The sequence below is a fragment of the Anopheles marshallii genome, chromosome 3, assembly GCF_943734725.1.
Source record: "Anopheles marshallii chromosome 3, idAnoMarsDA_429_01, whole genome shotgun sequence".
Classification (NCBI taxonomy): domain Eukaryota; kingdom Metazoa; phylum Arthropoda; class Insecta; order Diptera; family Culicidae; genus Anopheles; species Anopheles marshallii.
Window position 1 is genome coordinate 82512955 of NC_071327.1, and position 16709 is coordinate 82529663.

At 45.2% G+C, this 16709-nt stretch overlaps 3 protein-coding genes across 3 annotated transcripts; 1 reads left to right on the plus strand and 2 right to left on the minus strand.

Annotated features, from left to right (window-relative positions):
* The first annotated feature begins 4867 nt into the window (after window positions 1-4867).
* Window positions 4868-11133, plus strand: LOC128713256 (DNA polymerase theta). The gene is made up of 4 exons (XM_053808113.1): window positions 4868-6133; window positions 6198-7436; window positions 7623-9694; window positions 9759-11133. The coding sequence occupies exons 1-4, from the start codon at window positions 4868-4870 to the stop codon at window positions 11131-11133; spliced, it is 5952 nt and encodes a 1983-aa protein (XP_053664088.1).
* A 1278-nt stretch (window positions 11134-12411) lies between these two features.
* Window positions 12412-13544, minus strand: LOC128713258 (rhodanese domain-containing protein CG4456-like). The gene is made up of 3 exons (XM_053808115.1): window positions 13418-13544; window positions 12652-12811; window positions 12412-12466 (listed from the first exon to the last, which is right to left on the minus strand). Exons 1-3 carry the CDS (start codon window positions 13542-13544, stop codon window positions 12412-12414), a joined length of 342 nt encoding a protein of 113 aa, XP_053664090.1.
* A 412-nt stretch (window positions 13545-13956) lies between these two features.
* Window positions 13957-15107, minus strand: LOC128715874 (rhodanese domain-containing protein CG4456-like). Its single transcript, XM_053810791.1, has 4 exons — window positions 14912-15107; window positions 14348-14527; window positions 14108-14267; window positions 13957-14017 (listed from the first exon to the last, which is right to left on the minus strand). Exons 1-4 carry the CDS (start codon window positions 15105-15107, stop codon window positions 13957-13959), a joined length of 597 nt encoding a protein of 198 aa, XP_053666766.1.
* Window positions 15108-16709: the final 1602 nt, after the last annotated feature.

The following is a 16709-nucleotide window of genomic DNA, read 5'->3' on the forward strand; positions in this document are numbered from 1 at the left end:
TGGTTTTTTAAAATTGAGGATCTTTTGGCAGAATGAAGATCAGATCAGACTGAGGAGATCCGTGATTAGCGAGTGACATTATGTTTTTGCTCAGACAGTGGATGAATATATTGTAATTGTTGAGGAGATGCATTTAATAAGATCAAGTACTAGGACAACAGTTTAAGAAATTAAAATAACTTCAACCATCACAGAGAACTTTCTCTCCAAAAAATCACCTCCACTCTTACTATGCCTAGAATTTATCTACTTTATTCCGCTGGTAAAACGAAGTTGAGGAATAAATTAACGCCTGCACTATCCGCCAAGGACTGGATGGCCCTGATATACTACTGTGTGCCGACCCTTGAGACGACATCCTCACTACCACAACCACCACTCCGACCGCCAACCCAACCACGAAAACGAAAATAAAGAACCCTCAATGCGTCTCCATGCGCGGTGCCTAAGGCCAAGAAAAGGTGTAGCCCGGATGTGTGGACTCACACATCCGAGAAATGCGAGAAACGACACCCAAAACAAAAGCATAAAACAAAATGGGCAGCCTACTTTCAGCAACAACAACCAACTAAGCGACATTCAAGCGTCCAACCGCACAACAACCGCACGAGAAGGGCATGCACTTGACATTGAATATATTGCGGACGGAGGGGGAGGCCATCAGTTTCTCTTTCGCGGCTCTCCGTGCTTCAATCATAGTCGCGACGTCAGCAGTTCCTTTTTTGAACTCAAAGCATATCGGGCGTCACAGACCACCCTTCCCAATTTGCTGTTGCACCCCATTGCGTGTTGCAATTTTTTTGTTTTGCTTGGTCCGCGTCTTCCGTTTTGGGAACAGTGCTCAGACTCGATATTCTTAATATATGCGTCACCTTCCAGTGTCCGGTCCGGTGACGACATGTTCAAAGTGTACAAACCCAACGACAATTAATGCCGACAAGTAACCGTCGACATCGCCAGTACGTCACCAAAACGCAATGAAAATGAGTCGCCAGTTCAAGGAACTAGTAGCAGCTGGTGGACTTGCTGGTGGTGCCAATCGTCTGACGTAATTGTCGTAGAACAGTGGTGGCGGACCATGTGGTCCCACGATCAGATGGGGAACTGTGATTGAAGTGCGAAACGTTACCAACATTCAAATATTGTTGACATTTGCGCCATCAATTAAAAAATGTCCTAGTTTATTTATTATTATTTTGTTTTTTGCTTTGGACAATCGCTGCCCACACACGACCGAAACTCATCACGAACGATCGCGTCAAGTGGTTGGATGCTGAGACAAATGTCTCTCACATCTCGCGTTTCCGAACTGTCCTGCTACGTAACGCACTGTTCTGTCCTCGCATTCGTTCGGTAGGAAGATGTGGGCGCAACAGTGCGTTCGCCATCCGAATTCATTGTCACGCGTTATGCCCCCTTAGGAACGTTTTGTTGACGGTCGGATTTACAGTGGACTGGTTCGAGTGGGTTGCGATCACCCAGGCGCAGGTGACCGGCCACCACTTCTGGGGGACATTCATCGCTGACGGGAAACCACAGCCTTGGGTGTTGGTGTTTATTAATAGAGAAAGAAGTAGAAGCAAACCGCGGGTACTGGGTGAATATGAGACCATGGACCAGTCAAGGAAAACAAACCTACACAAACACACACATCTTACAAGTGGGCGGTATGCGATCCGCTGGAGGTTCGGTAGAAAAAAAACCACAAGAACCGCTCAATGTGTAGTGGTAGTACCAACGATGGGTGGCCAAAAGCATAAATACACTGCAACAATATTGTTTATGTGACGCGTACCATACCCGTACCGTGTGTTCCGAGTGTCTATTTATTCCCCGTTTTGTTTCGGTTCGGATTTTTGAAGGTTCCTGCTTATTTTTGAAACTGGCCAGCCAACGGTGTTTTTTCCCGCCAGCTCAAGGAAAATTCCCCGTAGCATAGAGACCAATCAGCTTAAGAAGATCATGTAACGTACGGACGTGCACCAAAACAAATGTTCCAAAGCACAATGTTTTTTCCATCTTTTTGATAATTTCTCCTTTCAATGGGAGCTAGTTAGCGCATTTGGTTAATTTTTGTACATATTAGAAGTTCGCGTGTGTGTGTGTATGTGTGTGCGTGTGTCAGGGGCGGACACGTTACGAAATGTGGAGGAAAAAAAAATCAATACATCTCCTTGCCTCGCTTTAAAGAAACACTGCGAAACATTCGAAAAGGAAACCCCGTTCTTTCTAATTAGATCCAGTACTGGGCAAACTGGGCGAAAGCGTCGGTTATTATTAGAAAATGCCAGGCCTGCCTACTCTGCCTCCCCCGGGGAACCGTGGGACCTGTGGTGGAGTTAAAAGTGGAGAAATAAATTACTACCAGCGGGGCCAACACTTGGGTGGGCAAAAACGTGAATCATTTCGAGCATACCATCTACAAAACCCGAGTTCGCATGGGTACGCGCGGATGGAAATTCTACCGGGAGATAAGGACTTTCTTGGGAGTTGATTCATATTTGCCGTTCCAACTGTTTACCGTTTTTGAACGAAACAAATAAAGTGTTGAGTAAATCTGATTGGATGACGCTGAATCTCTACTCGGGCGATTGAAGACTCCCCGATGCTCGAAATTCCATTATTTCCGAAGATTCATGATTTCCTTTAGCGAATCTTTGACCATTCATGGCAATCGTTTTAACTACCAATAATACCATGGAAATGTTGTAACTAAAACAAAACTTTTCTGCCACGAAATAGAATAGAAAGTACTAAGCCCACGAAACCTTTACAGCCACATTGGACGAGACATTGCCTTCTTACGAATGAATCTACACTTTCATCAGCGTCAGAGTCACATTCCTTCCAATGCTTTCGGAACGACTTCCATGGTTAGCTTCTTTATCAGTAACTAAACAGACAAGTATGCCAAAGGTGTGTTTCCGGGCTTATCACTTTGCGATAACTTCAACGCCGGGGGATTGAGGACGTCTAAAATGCACAATATTTTACGCTTTCTTTCCCCTTGCAAGACACACACACTCACACGCTACATGTTCTGTGTCGTTTTGTAGTTCCGTTTTGATGTGAGATCATGTCCTTTTTTAATACCACGCGCCACAAGCCGCTCGACCGGGATAAACAATTGTGCTCAATTGCTGGTCCATACACATTCGCAAACACATTCGGTCATCGGTAATTATATCCCTTCATTCCGAGAATGCAGATAATCTTGGCTTTCTTTGGCAATCCTTTGGCTCTCCGCGCGCGCACACACACTCACACACACACACACACATGCTATTGCTTTCATCTGGACGAGCTGTATCGGTGGTGCCACCGAATCGTTGCACTTTACGGCGATTCTGGTTTAGCCACACAAAGATCGCGACGATTTATTTCACCATGAGATGGTTTTGTCCACTGCTCACGAACAATCCCCCTTTTTATAGCAAAACTAATCCAAAGAGCAAACCCAGTTAAAGCAACTGGTTGTAAAATGCTTACACCGTGTTTATCGCCTCCAATCCAATCCAATCACCACCCTGCACCAAAGAACGGTAAGAAACTTTAATACACTGGAGCGCCACGCACTGTTCGCCTCACCTGCACGGCGGAATCAACAAAAGTGAGACTGGGACGCGAAAGGTTGCTTTGGTACGGCTCGCGCGATTGCGATGAGATGAGATCATTCATTTCGCGAGAGAATCTTACGCGTGTGCGGATGTGTGCGTGTATGTTTTTCTTTGTTATTAAGATTCTCTTCTTCTCGCTCACTTGTAGCGCGCGATCAACGTGCATTCTGAGATTGTATGTATTCTTCGCAACGGAACGCGTTTTCTCATTTTCTCCCATTCTCTTTTCATGGAATCTGTTGCAAACATGCTGATATAACCCAAATTTGATTTCATATCGTCATTAATATAAATTATTCTGATCACACGTTGTACGCTGATTAATACAATACTATTCGCCTTAAGATTGTGCATTATTTTGATAATTATTTTTATAAATTAAAAATGCCTAGTAAGAACAGGTTCTAAAAGAATAAATAATTTTCACGGCATTGTACAATGAAGAGATCTGTTTCGATGGAAACCGCTATAACATCCTCGCAATACGGACGTACTAATACAATCCCAGCTTCCGACGTAAGCAAATCTCACAAACTGTTATTTTCTACACCACGCACACGAGAACAGATTTCACTGAACGCAAACAACATCACCAGAATCTGAGACGAACCGAGATGAATTATTTCCTTTTAAGGACGAAGCAAGGAAAGATTTTTTTGCTGCGGCGTCTTTGCTTGGTGTTAAATGCGTAGTTTAAAGGCAATTCGACAATATAAACGTATTATTAGATTGGATGAGCAGTACACTACCTGTGACGGTGGTGCTTTCACACTTTCTTATAGGGTTTGCGCGAGATGTTTATTCAGAGCCCTTTCAACATCCACCAATAACCACCGCACGCACGAACGTTCTGTATCTGACAATGTTTTTGTTCTTCTTGTTATTCTTCACGCAAGACAGTAGGCGATGGTCTCGAACATTTGGATTTGACAGGTCGGTTCTGCAATAAATAATACGAATCGTAGCTCGAGGAAGGGCTACAACGAAACCTTCATAATATTGCAATGAAAAAAAATAATGTATGCAATATTTGTAAAATAAAAAAATAGTAAAATAAAATATGATTCAAAGGAAAACATGAAAATCAGCCGCCACAAAGTCATGTGGCGCAAATGTTGCCGCCTACAAATCATAAACAAACGCTCCAAATGTCAAATTTTTGTTTTCAAATAAACTGATCGTGCGCGCTTCATAACCCGCAGTTGCTTCAGCAGATTTGTAATTTCTTCCAAGGCCGTGAATGAAAAGTTATGTTTTCTCAGTCCTTACAATTAGGCGATAATACGTTTGATGCACTGGAAAGGCAACATGGGAAAGCACATACGCCTCCAACCAACCAACGAACAACAAGATCACAACGAAAGCAGCAGAGCAGCACGGAAGAAGTGATCGAGGAATCACCAACAAACACAAAATGTTCTGCCGACATGTCTCGACAGCGGAGTGTTCGGGAAAGGCTGCAGATTATATCGACACAGACCAGAGGACGAAAAGCGAAAAATCGTACCGGCAGTAGATCCGATGGACAACAATCAATCGCTAGCGACCTTAAGGATGGCAAAGATACTACCGGCTCTTCGATTCTTAGGAAGGATAATTTTTCCGAGTTGTTCAATAGTGACATTCAGTTCAATATCGATCAATCTACTCGTAGGAGTGCTTTAAAACGAACGCAAGCCTCACAGCAGCATTCCGATCAATCCGACCATGGACCATCTCCGGGAAAGCAAATATCCATGCGGCAAAGCGATGAATTTGAAGACCTTTTTCAAAGTAGTGCCTTTTCACTGGACGCCGTTCGTAGTCAATCAATAGTGGGCGGCATGCCCAATCGAAACGCTCCTAAAGAGGGCAGTTTTAATACTCTTTTCGATCAGAGCGATTTTACCCTGGATAAAGCTGATGCAATGGCGGTACCTGTGGATAGCCAGCACAACCAGGTAACCATAGCTGAGAGTGAGCTAGAGATCTTTAGCGAAACATTGTTTGATCGTGCCATCTCGAGCGAACCCGTTATGGATGAGCTGTTTGAGACTAGCGATCTCATAGAATCCCTTCGAGTGGATTCAGCGGACGATACGACCGCGGATGTGGCCATCGACATAGAAAATGTTACCTTTTCTCAACCATTAGCATCGGCTAGCATCGCTTTAGGGCAGGGAAAATCCGATGAAAGCCATCATCCGTTACAACATACAGAGATGGTTAATTTTATCGAGTCAGAATTGGTAAACTCGTTTCGTAACACCAAAGAATCCTCCCTTCTAGATATGGTTGCCAGCAGGCACGACGAAAGTAGTATATTTTCCACAAGTGTAATAAACCTCCCGAAAGAGCCAAGAACCCCAGCTGAGTCACAAAAGAGACCACCTGTTGGCAGTATGACCCTGGATGAAACGAAAGATTTACGTTTGCTCGTCAATTGGGGTCTGCCAAGTTCGATTACAGGCGAGTATGCAAGGAAGGGAATCGTCGAGCTGTTCCCCTGGCAGGTGGAATGTCTATCTCGCAAGGAGGTATTCTTTTTTTTCAATTTCAAATTTTAAATTTTTCGTTTTAATATTTTACAACCAATTGCAGGTGGTCCTAGAAGGGAAAAACCTTATCTACAGCGCACCAACCTCCGCTGGTAAAACGCTTGTGAGTGAGTTTCTGCTTGCCAAAACGATTACCGAACGAAAGCTGAAAGCATTGTTCATACTTCCGTTCGTGGCGGTTGCACGGGAAAAGATGCTTTATCTGAAGGACCTCCTCGAACCAGGTGGGTTGCGCGTGGAAGGGTTCTATGGTGGTTATCACCCACCCGGTGGTTTCGAGTCGGTTGATCTTGCAGTCTGCACGATCGAGAAAGCTAACTCAATTGTGAACCGGTTGCTGGAGCAGAACGCGCTCCCCACGCTGGGTCTTGTTGTGGTCGATGAAGTGCATCTCATCTCGGACCCTTCGCGTGGCTACATTTTGGAATTGTTGCTCACCAAAATTCGTTTCGTTGCGGCCCGCACAGAGCATCGAATACAGATCGTCTGTATGTCCGCCACACTGCCCAACATCGATTTGCTTGCTCGGTGGCTAGAGGCGGACCTTTACCGTACCGACTTTCGGCCTATTGCGCTGGTAGAGATGATTAAGATAGGCAACAGGCTTTACAGTGCCGAAGGTGAAACAATCCGTGTTCTAAGCGGTTCCGTGCACGGATACACTATACCGAAGGATACAGACCACGTGGTATTGCTTTGTCTCGAAACGATTCTTGAAAGTTACGCGGTGATCATATTCTGCCCATCCAAGGACTGGTGCGAACAGTTAGCCATTTCGCTTGCTAGTACGCTACACACGCTGCGCAAAGATAACCATCCGCACGACGAACTGCGGAATGAATTACGCAAACAGTTGGACGGTGTGAGGCAGGAAGAGGTTCTGCTACAGCTTCGTAACTCCCCTGCTGGGTTAGACAGCGTGCTGGAAAAAACCGTACGTTATGGTGTCGCTTTTCACCATGCCGGTCTAACGACGGACGAGCGGGACATTATTGAGGGATCGTTTCGAGATGGTGCGTTGCGGATTATCGTGGCTACTAGTACCTTAAGCAGTGGAGTTAATCTACCTGCTAGACGCGTTATCATCCGTACACCCAAGTTCGGTGGCCGACCGATGAGTTCGTTGACGTACAAACAGATGATTGGACGTGCTGGCCGAACCGGACGGGATACGCTCGGTGAGTCCATACTGATATGCAGCCCGGCAGAGGAAAAGATCGGTTGGGAGCTTAGTGGAACCGAGCTACCTCCGGTGCGATCGTGCTTAGACAGTGAGAACTATGTAAGTAAACTGATGTTGTGTCCAATGAATTTTTTGAGAATTCTCATTCATATCAATCTTCATTGAACAACAATTAGGAACAATCCTGAAAGATAAATTAATCCCTCAAGTTTCATGAATCAGTAAAAATCTATGTATAGTATCGTTCAATTTTTGAGGAGTAATGAGTCTTTAATGTTCTTGTAGGCTCATCTGAAGCGAGCAATACTAGAAATCATCGCATCTGGCAGCGCCACTACATCTCAGGAACTGGAAACGTTTGTCAACGCTACGCTGTACAGCTGTGAACGGGAGCATCGTTTCACAGTGAACGATCAGCTTTTACAAACGAAATCGTTAAAACCAAACCCAACATTAGGCGCAGCCGAGATGGGTCCTCACGAGAGCAGCGAGGATATGGATCCAATTGTTTCGTGCATATCTTTTTTGCTTGAATATGAATTCATTCGCCTTTTGCAGCAGGATCACGTGGAGGATGGCAATACTTCCATCAGTATCAAGCGAACCGTCCTGAACGCTACCAGGCTTGGTCATGCCTGCTTAGCGGCGTCCCTGCCACCGAAGGATGGATTTCTTCTCTTTAGTGAGCTGCAACGTGCTCGGCAGTGTTTCGTACTGGAGTCGGAGCTGCATGCAATCTACCTGGTGACACCGTACTCGGTTGCCTACCAGTGGCAGCAGATCGATTGGATGGACTTCCTCGATCTATGGGAAAAGCTACCCACTGCTTCAAAGCGCGTCGGTGAGTTGGTTGGTGTAAAGGAATCGTTCATGGTGCGTGCAATGCGTGGCGCTGCCAATTTGGACTATCGTAGCTTACAGATACACAAACGCTTTTACACAGCATTGGCATTGCTCGAGCTGGTGCACGAAGTACCGCTGGGCAATGTTGCGCACAAGTTTAAATGCTGCCGAGGGTTGCTGCAAAGCCTGCAGCAAGTGTCGGCCACGTTCGCCGGCATTGTGACTGCGTTCTGTGCGTCGCTAAACTGGACACTTCTACAGCTGTTGGTTGCGCAATTCCGTGAGCGTTTGTTTTTCGGAGTCGCGCATGAGCTACTCGATCTGATGCGTATACCTTCGCTGAACGGACAACGTGCGCGGTTGCTGTACGACGGTGGGATTACCGGGCTGGTGCAGTTGGCAAATGCGGAACGGCTCGCGGTCGAAACTATCCTGCACAATCGTACCAGCTTCGAGGCAGAACGGGTACGCGAGAACGAAAAGGAATACGAGGCAGAACGCAGGAAGCGTCTACGTAATCTTTACCTTACGGGAAGATCGGGCGTAACTGTGGAGGAGGCAGCACGATTGCTCATACAGGAAGCGCGTAACTACTTGCAGTTAGAGCATGGTCTCGCAAATCCATGCTGGTCACAGACGACAGAAGCTGGAGAGGTGAAAAAGAATGAAGACGATGGAAATGTTCCACAAATCGAACAAGAACTTAAAGGCGAAGAAGAGCACAATCGTTCTTGTACGGCGAATTCTGACGAACAAACATCTAGCCTGCTGTTGTCGCATGGCGAATCATCGAATTCAACGCACTTTCACAACTCTTTGCTGATGAGGAACGATCGTGTGGGTAAGCAGGGGGCGGACATGCATAATGATAGCACCAAACGACTAACAATAATCGAAGTCTGCAAGGAACTCGCCGTGTATGAAGAGTTTTGCCAGCTGGTTGCCAAGCAAAGCTGTTTAACGATCGCTTTTGGTGTTGAGCAAGAGCAGTCTCCTTCCGGAATAGCCAGCATTGGAGGACATCTACAGAAGATCGAACGTTTGGCTAAGAATCGCGAACGATTGCGCACATACTCGTTTGATGATAACCTTTACCTTGCTGGGATGGCAATGGCAATTCAGGATGCTTCGTCTACTGTATATTACATCGATTTTCAGAACGACACGATCATAGATAGAAACGAAAAGGTTCGCTTTTTACGCACCCTGTTCGGTAGGGAAGGACTAACGATTACGCTGCTTGATGCCAAGGATCAGTTGAAGATTGTTTACCGGGCAGGATTAATTCCTGCTGCTGAAGGCGATGAGGTGATGACCGCTACGCTACAGGATCCAAGGATAGCTTGCTGGTTGCTTCAAGCAGACACAGAAACTCTCACACTAGATGCAATGATCGAACGACACTGTCCCACGCTGAAGCAGGCCGAAATGATGTGGACAGGACAGCGTTGGGTAACGCCCAAGTGGACCGGCCACGGATTGAATCACCACAGTCCGATGGATGCCAAAGAACGGTGAGTATAGTTTACAAGTTGTATAATTTTAAATTTGTTTTTACCATTTCATTCTCTACAACAGATGCGCCGTTGAGAGTCTGCTAATTAGCCAATTGATGCCGTGTGTAGGTAAGCGACTTGCGGCTAGCGGAGATTCGCTATTGGTCTGCTTTACGTCACGGGAGATGCCTGTCCAGCTGGCGTTGGCACGTTCCGAAGTGATTGGATTTCCTGTCGATCGTGATCGTTTGGGCGCGTTGATCGCACGCCTGAAGACATGTCGCGATCGCATCGCAGACGAAGCACGAAAACTCAATGGCAACCGTCGACTTGACTTCGGTTCTTCGCGTGCCGTTGCTAAAGCGTTGCAACTAGTCAGTGGCAGTCAGAAGCGTTGCCGCACGGTGCGCCAGGTACTGGAGCGACTGGAAAGTCCACTAGCAGCGCTCGTGATTGCACATCGCAAAATAGAAAGCAACCTGACCAGGACCATCGAACCATTGTACCGGGTCATACGTCCCGGTTCTGGACGGGTGCATGGACGTAGCTTCTGTTTCACCTCAACCGGTCGTATTACAATGCACGAACCCAATCTGCAGACAGTGGTGAAGGACTTCACTGTACCGGCCGGTCTTGGATACGAAACTGACGGTGAACGTATGTTCAGCTGCCGCAGCACGTTTGTGTGCGCTGATCCCGACAGGACGGTATTGCTTTCTGCTGACTTTTGCCAGCTCGAATTGTGCATCCTAACGCACCTGTCTCAAGACCGGCAACTAATGACGGCCATGGGTGCTAACGATGGATGCGAACGCACTGCATGTAAAGACGTGTTCCAGGCGCTAGCGGCTCGCTGGAACCAAATCGAACGAGAATCGGATGTAAGCGAAGAGCTGCGAAACCGCACAAAGGCAATCGTTTACGGCGTTATCTACGGTATGGGTGTACGCACACTGGCAGCCGAATTACAGCTCGATGAGGATGCGGCACGAACCGTGATGGAACAATTCCACGCCACCTACCCGGAGATACGGCGCTACAAAGAGCGTGTCGTTCAGTTAACCCGTAAGCTTGGATACATCGAAACGCTAACCGGACGACGACGTCAGTTACCGGCCATTACCAGCGAAAATGCCCGTGACCGGGCCGAAGCAGAGCGCCAGGCGGTGTGCACCACAATCCAGGGTTCGGCAGCCGACATTCTAAAGAATGCTATCGTGCGTATGAGACGTAATTTAGGAAAATATCGCAATGTACTAGAGTTGGGCGAGATCCGGCTAGTGCTGCACATGCATGACGAACTGATATATGAGGTTCCACGCAAACAGCTACCTAAGGTGGCTAAGATACTCAAATCAAGCATGGAGAATTGTGCGAAATTGAGCGTGCCGCTAAGGGTAAAATTAAAAGCTGGTCCCAGTTGGGGTACGATGCAAGAACTGTCCTTGGGGCGATAGCTCAAGAGCAGAGTATTATTAGCGGTTGATAGAAAGCATTTAGTATTAACGCTTACAAAGTATTGCCATGATGACTCACATCAATCCAGCCAACAAAACAAAAATGCACTGCCGGAATTGCCAGATGTTTACCTTCAACACAATCCAACTGTTGCAATTAAATAAATCGAGCAACATCTGCAAAAATGTAACTCATTGGGCAGCAAGAAAGTAGTGCGTTTACTTTTGAGACCTTTCTTAGCTTACCATTATGAGATCACCAGAAACTTGACTACAAAGCGATTTATCGTAACGGAGCTGTAGATTTGATGAAGCAGGCGTGGCGGAACAAAATCACACTTTCCTTTCGCTTGCACAAAGTTGCTCATGGGACACAAGAAGTTTCCGTTGGAGCATGCATTAAAAAATGAGCAGCAAGATCCAAGCACAGACCGATGATGGCCACCCAACCAATTGAGACCACAACAAAGTACGCTATTTAAAAGAATACAGAAGATATAGCATAAACAGTGTATACATTTAAACGCGTTTTATTTTGTTTGTATATCCGGTTGTTTGTAAAATATTGCATTACAATGTATAAGATATACATATCATAACAATTTTCTTCGAGTTATCCAACAAAAGTTTTGACTATAAAATGCAAGTGAAAGAGATGTGGCTGCATTACAAACTCTCCAGCAAGCGATCAGTACACAAGTGTATTACTATTACTGGAAATTATCAGTGAAGCGAAACCCAATTGATATTCCAAAATGGACAAGCAAAAGGCAACTGGTGAAACGATTAAGGAGTACGTCGGGCAACTTCCGAAGGGTCAGACTCAAGAACAGCGTGAACGACCCCATGAAACGATTAAAAGCGTCAAAAAGTGAAATGGCTTGTATTGGCCACAAATAAACCAATTCCCTCGCGGAATGTGTTGCCAAACGGAAGTCGATTGTTGTACCATTTCTTATTCTTTTAAATTGTCTGGAAAGAAATAGTACTATTTTTGCTGATGACTATTTGTTTTCGGTACCGTTGGTTGGTTCGAAGGATAACAAAAAGCCTTCCACGGGAATCTTAAAAACGTAGCGATTCTTTGGCCGTGTAACGTGTTATATCGAAAAAGGCGAATGGTGCATCGAGATTTGTCATTTGCAGCATTTCCTTCTGTGGATTGAACATTTGTGGAACGTTGCGTCTTTTTCTTAGTTGGATTTATTAAACAATAAACTGGGAATGGTTTGTTCACATTCTGCTTTAGATATTGAAGTAAGAATCAAATCACTGCTCTCACTTTCCCTGCTTTGCAGCCCATTCCGTCCAGGATCCCTTATAGTTACGAGCGCTGAAAAAAAGGTATAAAAGAATGAATATTTGTATGATTTTCGGTTAAACAAAGTGTACCAGAACCACAACCAAGCGGTAATACTAGAAATGAGTTCCGAAGCATCAAGATCTACGTGCGGCTCATGGAGAGATGCGATCGTGTGATAAAATATTCTCGTTTTAACACTCAACACCACTACATACTTGGTAAATCCGAGACTAGAAGCAAGATCCGTTGCCTTTTGCGCTCGTCCACCCATCTTGCAGTGAAATATCACTTCCGTGCCTGAGTTGGGCTTATCACGTCCAAACTTGTTCTTGAACGCTTCATCCGTGAGATTTAGACCGTCCTCAAGCTGAGACACTGTAAAGACAATGAAATGGGGAACGAGAGGGACAATGATGGATAAATGTCTAGATTGGATGATGAAGTGGAAGTGAGTTTTTTTCTGAGGTAGGTAAAGTATTTCGTTGAACGGTATAGCTTCGATCGCATCGTTCTATCTCCCGCAAAGCAAAAATGATGTGAAATTTGGGGTGCCACGAATGGTTGTATGATATACCTGCTCCATTCTAGATGCTTTGGATTAGTTGCCTTCGTGCATATATTAGTATAATTTAGAGCCCAAAAAGGAAGATGAACAATGTTGGGCTTACTTGCGATAACCAAGTTCCGCAATCGCTTCGAGTGCCATCTGGCTTCGTCGACCCGTACGACAAGATAGAATAAGATAATGATCCACACCCGGCTTGGGCACACCATACTCTTGTGCAAACGCTTCTCCACTAGTTTCGGGTCCGAAAGATTGCTTTATCTTATCCACTGATATGCAAACCGCAATGGTAGAACATTAACATTAGTTTGTGATAAAACTGGACTCTTTTCGCTAGTATTAATAATTTAATAATACGATGCATTTAACCACAAAAGCGACATTACATTTGATCAGTGACTGTTGTGCGTACTTACGGGGAATGTTAATACTGGTGGGAATTTTGCCCGTCTCGGCTAACTCGTCCGGATTGCGCACATCGATTAGCAGCTTCTCCGGATGGTTGGGCAAATCCAACACCTCTTCGTACGTAGCGATCGACATTGTGGTTATACTGCAGCTAGCCTACACGTTACCCGTCCCAAATCTGTTGCTGTCCGTTATCAACTGAAACGAAGTAAAGCAAAATTCGCCCCAGACAGTTAGAGTTTTCATTAGGTGATAAAGTCTTATCGGCACTGTCAGATAAGACTTATATTAATTTGTGTCTTGCTGCTAAAAACAAGAAGCTTCGCTTCGATATGATATATTTTGAGACTTATAATTAACTACACACGTGATTTGATAGTATGCAAACAGCAGTTCAAATAAGTTTATTACAAGAAAGATGTTATTCGGCACACTTAATTCACTTAACTAACTGCGCGCACAGTTAACGGTGGTATCGAATAAAAAACCCCCATAAACTAGCCAGTTCCAAGCTTCACGCTGAGTTCGTTACCAAATGTGAGACAGGTTAAACTGGCAAGTGATGTTTAGCTGCGTATTCCAACCAAGATCCGACGTAGTTTTTCACGCTATGCCAAAAAAAACAACAAACAAAAAACAAACATTAGCGTTGTAGATTCTAAAACCAATTAATAAAAAACCTGTGCACAATATCTTACTTCTTGTAACCAAGTTGGTCCGCTTCTTGTGCCGCTTGTCCCGCACGTACTCCCGAGCGACAGCTGAAAATGATCGGATCACTAGCGGCAGGTTTCTTGCGTCCATACTTCTTTTCGAATTCTTCCGGACTGAGACCTAGCTCATTACGTACAGTTTTGACTGCGAAAACAATAAAAGGCCATTAACAATCTAGTGGTTGAAATCGTGTTGTCGCCTTTGCACGATATTGTGAAGCTTACGCGGAATGTTGATGCTGGTTGGTATTTGCCCGGTAGCAGCCAATTCCGACGGTTCGCGCACATCAATCAGTAGCTTTTCGGGATGATTCGGCAGATCGTCGATGTCTGCAGTGGTGGCTACGAGTTGCGGTTCGATGCAGCCCGGTGCAAATCGATTCCCACCGCAATCGTTCGGGCTTGCTGCCACCATCACGGTACACAGTGAAAATAACAAAACAATGTTCCCCATCAGCGAGATGCTTTCATCGACAAATTTGCAATCGAAATGACATGCAGACTGGACGTTCAAATAGTCTTCCAAATTGCGTGCCAGCCAAAGCATCCAGACAGTGACGTAAAGCAAAAAACCGGTTCTATCTGACGGTAAACACTAGCGGTCACCCATGAAGCTGAACAAAGTGAACGCGCCTATTCATCATGTCTATCATTCGCTTAAAATGGCGATCTCATGCGACAATATGATCAAAAGCTTGCTTTACTGATGATTGACGTACTAAAGGACTGATAATCGGCATGCAGTTCTTATCATATCCGTTTGTTTACCTCGCGGCATAACACTCTTACCGGTAGTGGCGAACGATCGGATGTTAGCATTAATCGTATGGAGAAACAAGCCTCGATGTGTTGCATCTATACTTCCCGCTGAGATATTGGTTTTGTGGCACGTGCGAGCTATCGAAACCGAGGGGCAATAGTCTATGCTTGAATAAGGTCGGATGTGGAAGCTTGCGCGCCGCACTGCAGCTGTTCTCGATAGCATGTTTATGCTTTTCTTTTTGAAATGAATACAGGTGATTTAAATCATTACCACACAACCTGACTCAATTTTTAACCAACATTTGGGGGCGTGAATTTCCCACACAAACAGCGTACTTACGTAATCGTAGTTCTTTTAATTGAAGACGATTAGGCAGATATGTGCGATACACTTGTTGCTAGATGGATTTGTTTGGCTTGTGCCCGTTGCGCCAATGCAAATGTCAAACTTCAAACGTTTTCATTTTGCGCCCCAGTGAAAATGCTCTCCCACTGAGCATTGCTGTTGGTTGTTTCTCATTTCTTCTTTGTTTCCTTTCGTAGCATACTGAATAGTGGGACAAAGTTGATGCGAAAGATGGCCAACAAAATACAAAACAACTGTTTTCGGTACACAAAGTGCATCGACGTTTCAAAAATGCTGTAAATAGCTATTAGCGTTTGATTATCCTATTTATTCTCAGAATTTTTTCAAGAACTTTAGTACACTACATACTTGCTTTTGAATAAAATTATGGGCATTTTTCGTTGTAAAGTAAACAAAAATATTTCGAACAAAAAATATGTCTAGCTCAACATGCGATCACAGCGCCACCGGCGGAGTATGCGTTAACCATCAATTCTCTTTAGATCGGCGGCGCAGAGTTTGTCGTTTTTCGATGCCGGAGTGAAAATCGGATCGCTTTTCTTCTACGCAACCAACGTAAGTGGGAAACTAGTGTACAAAACAACAAGCGAACACGACGGAATGCGTGATTCGTTCGATTACTATGGTGCCAGCAAATGGACAAAGTGTACATTTTACAGCACTTGCGCGAAAATGTAAGGGGCTTTCTCGCGCGCGCGATCATTTGTGCGATTGTGCGTAATAATACGCCAGCAGCGTGCGCAGCATCGTTCGTACAGTGAAGGAAGAAAATGGTGCGATCGTTGTTGAAAGCTGTACAGTCCATCTAAAAAGTGTGCAAATTTTAAGGATAAATGTTGTGCCAAATGCGAGGAAAAAAAAACAGTGCAGTTCGTACGTAGCAAACCCCCACCCCGTCACCTCGTTTGGTTCACCACTAAACCAAACGGCAAACGGGAGGATGCTGGTTGAGAAAAGCAAAGAAAAGGTTGTGTGATGTGTGTTGGTGGGGAAGGAATGGAAGTGGAGAAACGCGAACACGGTCCGGCGGGGTGTGAAGGCACATTCCATTCATAGCTGCTCTTCTTCTTACTCGTTGTGTGGCTTCTTCCGTCTCGTTCGTTCTCTCGCTGTCTAATGTTTAAAGTTCATTCCAACACGCACACACAGACGCCGACTCTTTGGCGTAAGAAGCTGCCGTTGTATATAGAGAGAAAAACCTTCGGTGGATAATCTAATCACCTGCGCAAAACATGTAAACATCAAATTGAATTAGTTTGGGCAGAAGAGAACCCAGTGGCGATCAGCAGCTTAACGGCGAACCGTTGCTTCCAATTGCATGCAGTGCAGCGCGACCAGTGTGTTCCACTGTGGTTGAGGAACAAAATTCCTTCATCCCGCATTCCATCAGTGTAATTCACCTCGTTTCTGTGGACGAATAGTCGGCGACACACTACCACCGTTGCAGCAGAGCATTTG

Bases quoted from the DNA above. Each gene is read 5' to 3' on its own strand.
- LOC128713256 (XM_053808113.1), top strand. From the start codon at position 4,868: ATGTTTTCTCAGTCCTTACAATTAGGCGATAATACGTTTGATGCACTG. The intron at 7,437-7,622 runs GTAAGTAAACTG...ATGTTCTTGTAG, and splicing joins GCTTAGACAGTGAGAACTAT to GCTCATCTGAAGCGAGCAAT. The intron at 9,695-9,758 runs GTGAGTATAGTT...TCTCTACAACAG, and splicing joins CCGATGGATGCCAAAGAACG to ATGCGCCGTTGAGAGTCTGC.
- LOC128715874 (XM_053810791.1), bottom strand. From the start codon at position 15,107: ATGCTATCGAGAACAGCTGCAGTGCGGCGCGCAAGCTTCCACATCCGA. The intron at 14,528-14,911 runs GTAAGAGTGTTA...TGATGGTGGCAG, and splicing joins CCGATCGTTCGCCACTACCG to CAAGCCCGAACGATTGCGGT. The intron at 14,268-14,347 runs GTAAGCTTCACA...TTGTTTTCGCAG, and splicing joins AACCAGCATCAACATTCCGC to TCAAAACTGTACGTAATGAG.
- LOC128713258 (XM_053808115.1), bottom strand. From the start codon at position 13,544: ATGTCGATCGCTACGTACGAAGAGGTGTTGGATTTGCCCAACCATCCG. The intron at 12,812-13,417 runs GTAAGTACGCAC...TTGTCTTTACAG, and splicing joins CACCAGTATTAACATTCCCC to TGTCTCAGCTTGAGGACGGT. The intron at 12,467-12,651 runs GTATGTAGTGGT...CCTTTTTTTCAG, and splicing joins TCTAGTCTCGGATTTACCAA to CGCTCGTAACTATAAGGGAT.